The sequence below is a fragment of the Episyrphus balteatus genome, chromosome 1 (genome assembly GCF_945859705.1).
Source record: "Episyrphus balteatus chromosome 1, idEpiBalt1.1, whole genome shotgun sequence".
Classification (NCBI taxonomy): domain Eukaryota; kingdom Metazoa; phylum Arthropoda; class Insecta; order Diptera; family Syrphidae; genus Episyrphus; species Episyrphus balteatus.
Window position 1 is genome coordinate 121,114,495 of NC_079134.1, and position 9,277 is coordinate 121,123,771.

General features: G+C 33.4%; 1 protein-coding gene across 1 annotated transcript; it reads left to right on the forward strand.

Annotated features, from left to right (window-relative positions):
- The first annotated feature begins 537 nt into the window (after positions 1 to 537).
- On the forward strand, positions 538 to 8,515 carry LOC129905792 (lysosomal thioesterase PPT2 homolog). Its single transcript, XM_055981357.1, has 5 exons — positions 538 to 772; positions 853 to 994; positions 7,319 to 7,426; positions 7,493 to 7,766; positions 8,154 to 8,515. Exons 1-5 carry the CDS (start codon positions 629 to 631, stop codon positions 8,350 to 8,352), a joined length of 867 nt encoding a protein of 288 aa, XP_055837332.1. The 5' UTR covers positions 538 to 628; the 3' UTR covers positions 8,353 to 8,515.
- The last annotated feature ends 762 nt before the right edge of the window (positions 8,516 to 9,277 follow it).

Here is a 9,277-nt window from a genome sequence, read left to right on the forward strand (position 1 = left end):
TCAAATTAGTATGGAAATTATAATCACCGCGAAGTCGATTGCATATGTATTGGTGTGGTGAAAATCTCCATTCCGAGAAAATGGAGCCGAAGGCGGACCTGAGCCGGAGCAGTGAAAACCTACCAGAAAGAGGAATAAGAAAGGGATGACATTTCCATATTGGTTATAATTTAATAAAATTGTTTATAATTAATAAACTAACATTATACAAAAAACGACACGAGACACGACGCGACCAAACACTTCAACAAAAAATAACAAAATGACGCTTTTGCTCTTGTTGGCTATGTCTGTCTACTTTTTTTTTCCTTTTCTCAGTTTTCACCACGATTCTCTTGGACTTTGTGTTCATACACAAAAAGTTGCAAGTGTGTGAGTGCAACCCGGCTTTTCTCGGTCGGAGGTCGGACTGTCTTTTCTGGACTCCGTTTTCTTGCTTGAAGGGTGCTCATCTCTAGCTGTCACCCTACGTAACGTAACGTCAATTATAAACAAAACAAATTCGTTTTGATAAGGGGATTACGTAGTAAAAAAAAAAAAATAATCATACCATTTTTAGAAAACAAAGAACTTGTGAGGGCTCGACTTCTTTTCAGTTTTTATTAATTAAAATATTAATATTAACAAAATGAGGCTTTTTGACAAAATTCGCACATTACTTGTGTGCTTTTTATTAATCGAAATAACAAATGCCTATAAACCTGTGGTTCTGCTGCATGGCATAATGTCTGGATCCGATAGTATGACGATTCTTGAAAAAGAAATTCAATTTGTAATTTGTTTACTATATTTTTAACTGCGTTTGTTTTCAATGTTAATGTGTAAATATTTTTGTTTTTAATCAAATACTAGAATCATCCCGGCACCAAGGTCTACAATTGTGATAAGTTTAGTGGATGGTCAAGTTTGGAGGCTGCATGGAAACAAGTTCAACAAATACGCGATTATGTGAAGGAAATCAATGATATGCATCCGGAAGGAGTTCATTTTCTAGGTAATAAATATTTATTATTATTTTTTGTTTTCAATTACATATTTGCGATTAATTACTATTGATCAAAGTTCATTAAAAGTTTATTTGGATCCATGAATGAATTTTCACTTATTTTTTGTTGGTATGATAAAGGTTTTTTCTTGTTTCTTCGTCTCATCTTTTAATAGAGTTGGTTAATACTACAATTCATTTGTATATATTTTTGGTTCTCAGTATGTCTTATCCTTTTATCCTGAAAATCGGAAATAGGTGACAACCTGCTGTTGTCGAGATGCCTTTTGCCGATAGGAAACTTCATAGTTCTTTTCTCTTGTGTGTTTTTGAAGTGGGCTGGATGGTAGTATAGATAATGGTCTTGATTCAGACTTGACCAATACCCATTCAATAAAATTCAAGTTGAAAAATTAAAAGACGAAAACGTATAAAAAAAAACTAGAACAAATTATTTATTAATTTTAAAGAAAACAAGATTCTATGAAAATCTAAGAACGAATAATAAAAGTAACATTTACAATAATAGCTGCGTTCCTTTGGAAATATTTATCTACTTTTTAGTACTTAAAACTACTTTGATCTACTTTGCTATACTGAAAAAGTAGTTCAAAGCAGCTTTAAGTACTAAAAAGTAGATAAATATTTCCAAAGGAACGCAGCTAATGAAATGAAATTTCAAAGGTTACTACGATAGTTAATTTAAATAGAGTGATTCGAATACATTGATAAATACCTAGATATTAGAGTTGGGCACTTTAGTTCATTTGAGTGATCGATCACTTTAGTTCAAATCACGCTACTGAACTCGTTCTGAACTAGTTCATTTTAGTTCAATTTATTTTAATCACTCTGGTTTTGTTAGAATTAAAAAACAAAATTAGTTTGTACAAACTATATCCAAAGGAGAATGGGCAATTTTGTATGGAACTTGGACGTTCCGCGGCCAAGAACGATTTTGTTATTTTTTGATGTTGTTAAGTCTTACATACATTGTGCAGAAGTTGTATCTTTCTAACGTTCTTCACAAACGGATAAAATGCATTTTTGCATTTAAAAGTTAATGCAATTTGTCTCAATGTTTAAAATTGAACGTGTATTTTAAGTGCAAGATATGATAATCTGTCATTTTACCTAAGCCTGAAGACCTTTATCTTGGATATCCAACCAATAGATCCCAAAATATTGTCTTTTTAAAACATCAATTCGAGTCTATTTTAAGACTTTTTTTTTCAATTTTTTGTTTGTTTTTTCCTTTTGAAAACTCAAAAACAAAATCTTGAAGTGGTTGGCTTAAAAAGCTTAAATTTTGAGTTCCATTGGTCGGATATTCAAGATTGAGGTTTTAAATCATAGAAAAAATGACATAAAATCATATTTCATAATTTAATTAAAATAGTAATTCAATTTGCCCTTCGCATATTGCTCGATGCATTAACAACACTAATATTGCCATATCTTCCATTCCAAATGCAATACAACGAAACGGCCATAGTAAAAATTTTTCCTACGTTATAGTTCTTTCATTTGATACCAAATTCATTACTGGCCGCCAAACGTCCAATATGCCCATTCTCCTTTATGTAAAATTAACGCATTCTACATAATAAAACAAATACAACCTAAAAATAAGAGATATGTACATATTTTATTTTCTATAAAAATTCTTAATTTCGTTCATATACCTAGGGTAGAAGGGGGAGCATTTGCCAGTGGGGTACCTTTGCCAGTCCAGGTTTTTTTCCAAACCAACAGAATATTAAATACCGAAAAATCATTTTCTGTTGCACATTTATGATTGAAAACTTTGCACAAAGTTTGACAGCTTTTGGCTGGACACGAAATAAATTAGACGCTTGTGTTAGTTTTTTAATGTTGAGAACCAAAATATGAAGGTACATAACCGTCGTAAATTGTAGGTATTTGTCGTGTTAAATTACTTTTTGATACAAATATCTTTTCAAAATTATGTGTACTATGCTGTGTAGAAGCGATTTTTTTTACTGTTTAACTTATAAAAAAGTTATAAGTAAATTTTTGAAAGATTAGCTTGTGGGGTGCATTTGCCATTCGTTTTTGGGTAGGTTTTGCTTTGGCAAATGCACCCCATGGGGTACATTTGCCAGAAACAAGCTTCCTCAAAAGAGGATGGCAGAATCCTTTAAAATCAGTCCCTTCTTCGTATTTTCAGCTAAAAAGAAGTTTTGTTTATGATTATTGGTTTTATTTGTATTAACTTTGATATTTAGGTAACTGGCAATCCCTCCCCACCCCCGTGGCAAAGCCTCCCACTTGGGGAGGCTTTGCCACATCACTTTTCATTTTTTTGAATAAATTATTAAAAATAGAAAAAATTAATATATCAAGATGAAAAAAATATTTAAGTGAAGATAATAAAGTCAATAATAATATCAGATATAAAAAAATTAAAAGAAACGTAAAAACTTTGCGTTAAGTCAATTTTCCTAAATCCTGGCAAATCCTCCCCCTTCTACCCTACTTGTCGAGCTTTCTGGTTCCTGAATCCTGACAAAAGACTAGAAGAAGTACGTTTTGCTTTCATTAAATGGAAATCATAGTAATGCAAGGACCAAGATGCTACTTGTTTTTTGTTCTTGCTCAGAAATAAGAGTAAGTGGTGTTTGATGAAGAAACGCTGATACTGGCGCAAGCGACCTTTTATTTTACCTACATCTAAATTTTGAGGTAGAGCAGAAGAACTGATTTCGCTCAACAAAGAATTGGATGCAATTTCATATGCACTTTGGTTTCTGCACCTCTTCTTTAAACTTCTGTCGGGTTAAAAGGGCGCTGTCGTCGTATAAGACTAGGAGACAAGGACCAAATTTGAAAATTCCCTATACAGGTGGGACTTCCTTTCACCCAAAATATACATGTGTATATAAAAAAAAAAATGATAATGAAGGTGAGCGCAAGCTGTTGAGTAATGTCATATTACGACTGCTCTAGGTTGCTGTTTAGTTTGTTGAAACAAATCTTTTTCGCTATTCGCGAACTAAATTGAACTAAGTAAGTGAACTAAGTTAACTAGTTCACCAAGATAAACTAGTTCGTTCGCGAACTACGAAAGTCTACTAGATATTGATTTGAAATTGAGTGAATTGAAAAATTTAAATAGTTAAGTAAATGAATGATAATTATAATGAATAACTGCTACAGTAGTATTTTTGTTGAGGATCTTTGTTTGCCCACGTCTTTATTTGTTTATGTTCCGACATCTTCTGATCTGGCTTTAGGACATTCATCCTTAGCTCGGCCATTCTATTTGCATATTTAGGAAATTTTCACGCTTATTATCCAGTTTATCTAGTTGAAGAAGCAATCTTTTTTCTTGAAACTTGGTAGGGCTCATGATAAAGTTGAAGTTCTAGAAGTTTCAAGAAAACTAATCACAACAAAAACATTACTGTTAAAAAAAGAGCCAAGTTCTCCTATGTTGAAATTATGCTGGCACAAAAAGTACTGAGATGTAAAAGTGTACCAAGTTCTAAAGTTTGGGTTCAAATTCGTATCAATAAAATTTTGATTGTTCTCTTGACAATTTTTCTTTTAATTTCCGATTTTTAAAGTTATTTCAAAAATTGCCAAGTAAAAAATCAAAATTTTATTGATACGAATTTGAACCCAAACTTTAGAACTTGGTACACTTTTACATCTCAGTACTTTTTGTGCCAGCATAATTTCAACATAGGAGAACTTGGCTCTTTTTTTAACAGTAATGTTTTTGTTGTGATTTCACTACTTTTTGCAAGGTAAGGCTGTAGAATTGAAAATCTCTATATTTGATGAAAATTCAGTGAAAATGGGCGGTTGCCACGCCCCCTGGCTGAAATTCTCAAATTTTAAATTTTTTCCTTTGTATAAACTACCAACTCTACCATTCTACCAAATTTCAAGATTCTAAGATAATCAGAAGTGCTCTATAATATTTGATGAAAATTTAGCGGAAATGGGCGGTTGCCACGCCCCCTGACTGAAATTCTCAAATTTTAAATTTTTTCCTTTGTATAAACTACCAACTCTACCATTCTACCAAATTTCAAGATTCTAAGATAATCAGAAGTGCTCTATAATATTTGATGAAAATTTAGCGGAAATGGGCGGTTGCCACGCCCCCTGACTGAAATTCTCAAATTTTAAATTTTTTCCTTTGTATAAACTACCAACTCTACCATTCTACCAAATTTCAAGATTCTAAGATAATCAGAAGTGCTCTATAATATTTGATGAAAATTCAGCGGAAATGGGCGGATGCCACGCCCCCTGAATTGAAAATCTCAAATTTTCGATTTTTTCCTTTGTATACACCACAAGTCCTATCACCGTGTAAAATTTCAAGTTTCTACGATAACGGGAAGTTCTCCATAATTTTGATGATCTGTCAGTGAGTGAATCAGTCAGTCAGTCAGTCAGTCAGTTACGGTTTTTGAGATTTTCGAAGCCCTATATCTCAGAAACTACTCATCGTAGCAAGCTGAAATGTGAGGAGTTTTGTTTTGACTAGCTTAACAAATGAAGCGAGTTTGAAATTTCTAGTATCTTTGGTGTGGAAGTTAGAGGGGGGTCGAAAATGGCCTGAGTTGTTTCCTGTAAATAAGGGTATAGTGCCAAAGTTGCTAGAGAACTTGGCTGGGCACTACCGTGCCCCTTGATTCAAAATAGCTAAATTATTAACAAACAAAGACTGTTTATCTGTGAATAATCTGGCTACGTTTAATTAGTTTTTCGTGAAACTTCTAGAACATTAACTTTATCATGAGCCCTTAAGACTTACCAGAAAAAAGATTGCTTCTTCAACGAGAAAAACTATAAACAAGGTCAATATGTCTTCTCTGTTACTTTGGAATGGCCGAGCTGTCGTAGGGCAAACCTTCTTGGTCCAGTTCGGACACTTCTATTTCCTCAATACCAACTTAATTGTACATGCTAATATTTTTGACTAGCTGCAAGAGTTACTGAGAATGGCTCTATTTCTTTTTCTATGAGTTTTGCACTTTGGGGAGGTGTACGAGGCTCGAAGTATTTTGGGGATTCGCTTGAAAAGATCCGGGTTACCTTCATAGCACTTGCTTGTAGTGATACTTTCGTTAGAAGCCAAGTATGCCACTCCCATGCAAGGGTTTACATATTCCTTTTCATTTCTTTTGCAGTCGCTGTGCATCGCGTCCTGGGGCCTGCGTGCTCACCCTTGTTAGACGCTGGTACTGGGTTCCGACTCCGTGCACCGTAAAATTAGTCACTCTATCTTCACTCTCCCTTGCTTTGTTGTTCTTTGTTCCTTCACAAAGTAATATTTGTTGCACCGCGTTTAGTGTTTAAATTTTCACATACCCTGCATTTCAAAGAAATACCGAGCATTCCTCTACCCGTCACCTGAGGACAGTTCTATTACAGTACTTAAATGGGTATCGGCAAGCGCAAACCTAAACCCAATTCTTCTGACGGACGTGAAAAAATCCAAACACTAAAAAAACACAAACTTTGATATTCTTTATGCGAACACTGAAAACGCTGTAAAGGCTATTATAACTGCAGATTCCTACAGGCGATATATTGAATTTTTAACTGGTGGCAGAAAGAAAAAGCGATGCTCTACTTCTTGACCCGTTTTCATTCATTCATTCATTTGACCTATTCTTTTCGTACATAATAAAAGTGAAATGTCTTCGAATTGAATTTTTTTTCAGCTCGATAGGAAAGGCTTTTTTTTATATAACTAATTGATAACACTTTTGATATCGAAACAAAAATATACTTTTATGAAGGTTTTTGTGTGCTGAACTCGAATCCGAAGTCAGAAAAAACTAATCGTTTTTGAAATATTATCGTTAGCAAATACAAAACAAGTTTATTTTGCTGCTTCGGATGCTATTCTTTTATAATAAGAACAGTTTTCTTTCTTTCGAGACCCGTTTAAATCTTTCCGATACCTTTTTTACTGCCCGAGATATGCGAGTGTCAAAGCTTGTCAACTTTGTCACATAAAATGATCTATTTTTGTTAAAGGGTTACCTGCAGTCATGTAAAAAACACGTACTGAAAACACGTACCTACCTAATAAAAATTACTTCTGGTCTTTAAACAGGCAGTAAGACTAAGCTGCAAAGCTCTGACTCGGATGACCTCTGAATTAGAGTATACATTACTACCTATAGCAGATATTTACGAGTACTAGAAGTTAAAATATTATCATCAATTGATTGTAGAAAAAAGTTATTGTTACCTTTGTTCACCAAGTCGAACCCAATCAGTGCTAAATAGATTTCTACATTTATTTGGTGCTTCCAATTAAAAAAAAGCTCTTTATTTTAGGTTATTCTCAAGGTGGACTCATAGCTCGGGCAGTCATTCAATCTTTCCCAGAACACAATATTCAAAATTTCATATCATTGTCATCACCACAAGCTGGACAGTATGGAAGTGAGTATTTTTATTTTTTTAAATCAAATATATGGTAATATAATAATACTTGTCTTTTGATTACAGCCAAATTTCTTCACTTAATTTTTCCCAACTTGACAGCTCGAACGGCTTATGAGTTGTTTTATTCAAGAGTTGGACAGCATACATCAGTGGGAAATTATTGGAATGATCCAAATGAATTTGATCTGTATATTAAGTACAGTGTTTTCCTGCCTTTGATTAACAATGAGATACACAATTCAAATTCTACACAATTTAAGAGTTCTCTAACAAAGTTGAAGAAAATGATACTGATTGGTGGTCCAAATGATGGTGTTATAACTCCATGGCAGTCAAGGTAAATGTATAGGTTGTGCAATAAGTTTTCTAGCTCCTGTTTAACCTTAACCCTCTGTAGCCACACCTCTTTTTTGTGACGTGATAGGCACACGGGTGCGAATTTGGTTTATACTTTTTCATGTCGCTAGAACTTTTTTCAGTCACAATATTTTATAAAGAATTAAGTATGAAATTGATGTAGAATATTCCGAGAAATTCGAATATTGTATTCACAATTCCGAAAAAAAAATATTTTCACCCTTATAAAGAGACTTTTTTGTGACCACTTATTTGAAAAATCGTAATTTTTGTATTTTTGTCCTGCCAAATTCGCCGACAGAGGGTTAATAACTTATTTAATTAATAAGCAAATTTAATTCAAAATTATTTTTTTTTCTCATTACAGCCACTTTGGATACTTTAACCAGAGTCTTGATGTTATTCCGTTTGAACAACGCGATATTTACTTAAAAGATGAAATTGGCCTAAAGACACTAAAAGACGATGATAGACTGGTTATTGTTACACGACCTCATGTGCATCATTTACTTTGGCATATATCACCTAGAGTGATTCGTGAAGTCATTCTTCCTTATTTAGATTAATTTTATTTTAAAATTCGATGGGCCAGTGGTTTGAATTTAATATAAGAAAAAGGTGTTTGCTCTCTTTTTTTAAACAATTGCTTGTTTATTTTTCTCCAAGACTAAAATGTGAATAATGTGATAAATTTCCGAGATTTCCAATAAAACAATTTATGTTCCTCGATTATTGGATTTTGAGGAATATGCTAAATGCATTAGATTTGTTTTTATTCGTATCGTAACAAAAATTCACTTGGTTTTAAAGTTCTGAACATTAAAATGAGAGAAAATACTGAGGCGGGTAATGAATTCCACTTTAAAGTATTGCGACTAAAGAAAGAATCTTTGTATTTGATGGTACTTCCGAGATTGGGCTCAAGTGTAAACTGATGGGCATTTCTTGAAGTCAGAGTATTTCGGTTAAATTGTAAGGGGAGGAATGCAGCTAGCTATTTTGTAACGGTATAAGACCATTCCCACCAGTAATAGTGAGAATTTTTCAACCCTTCCATCCTGTAAGTACAGATCCTACACAAAACCTTAGATGGAAGGGTGTCCATCTAGAGCTAGACTACCGCATATACATAATATGCCTGGTTAAAGAAAGTTAGTGTGTAAAACAAGAAACAAAATCGAAATAAGCTAGGACAGAAAAATAAGAGTACCACAGACTGACAACAAGAACTACTCAAATTAAGCTACTTTACGTTAAATTATATTTAAAAGATATCAGGAAGAGAATGAAGGACATTGGGCCCTATCGTGAACAAAATTTCCCAGGAAATATTTCCCACGTTCGAAAAATTGGTATCGTGAATGATGTTCGAAATTCCCCTCGGAATTTATTGCTATAGTGAATAATTTTTAAATGGGAATTTTATTGTGATTTCTCTGGAATTTTTCCGCTTTTATTTTGTTGGAGAAATTTGTGCTAAACGGTTCAATG

Bases quoted from the DNA above. Each gene is read 5' to 3' on its own strand.
- LOC129905792 (XM_055981357.1), top strand. From the start codon at position 629: ATGAGGCTTTTTGACAAAATTCGCACATTACTTGTGTGCTTTTTATTA. The intron at 995-7,318 runs GTAATAAATATT...TCTTTATTTTAG, and splicing joins GGAAGGAGTTCATTTTCTAG to GTTATTCTCAAGGTGGACTC. The intron at 7,427-7,492 runs GTGAGTATTTTT...TTTTGATTACAG, and splicing joins ACAAGCTGGACAGTATGGAA to CCAAATTTCTTCACTTAATT.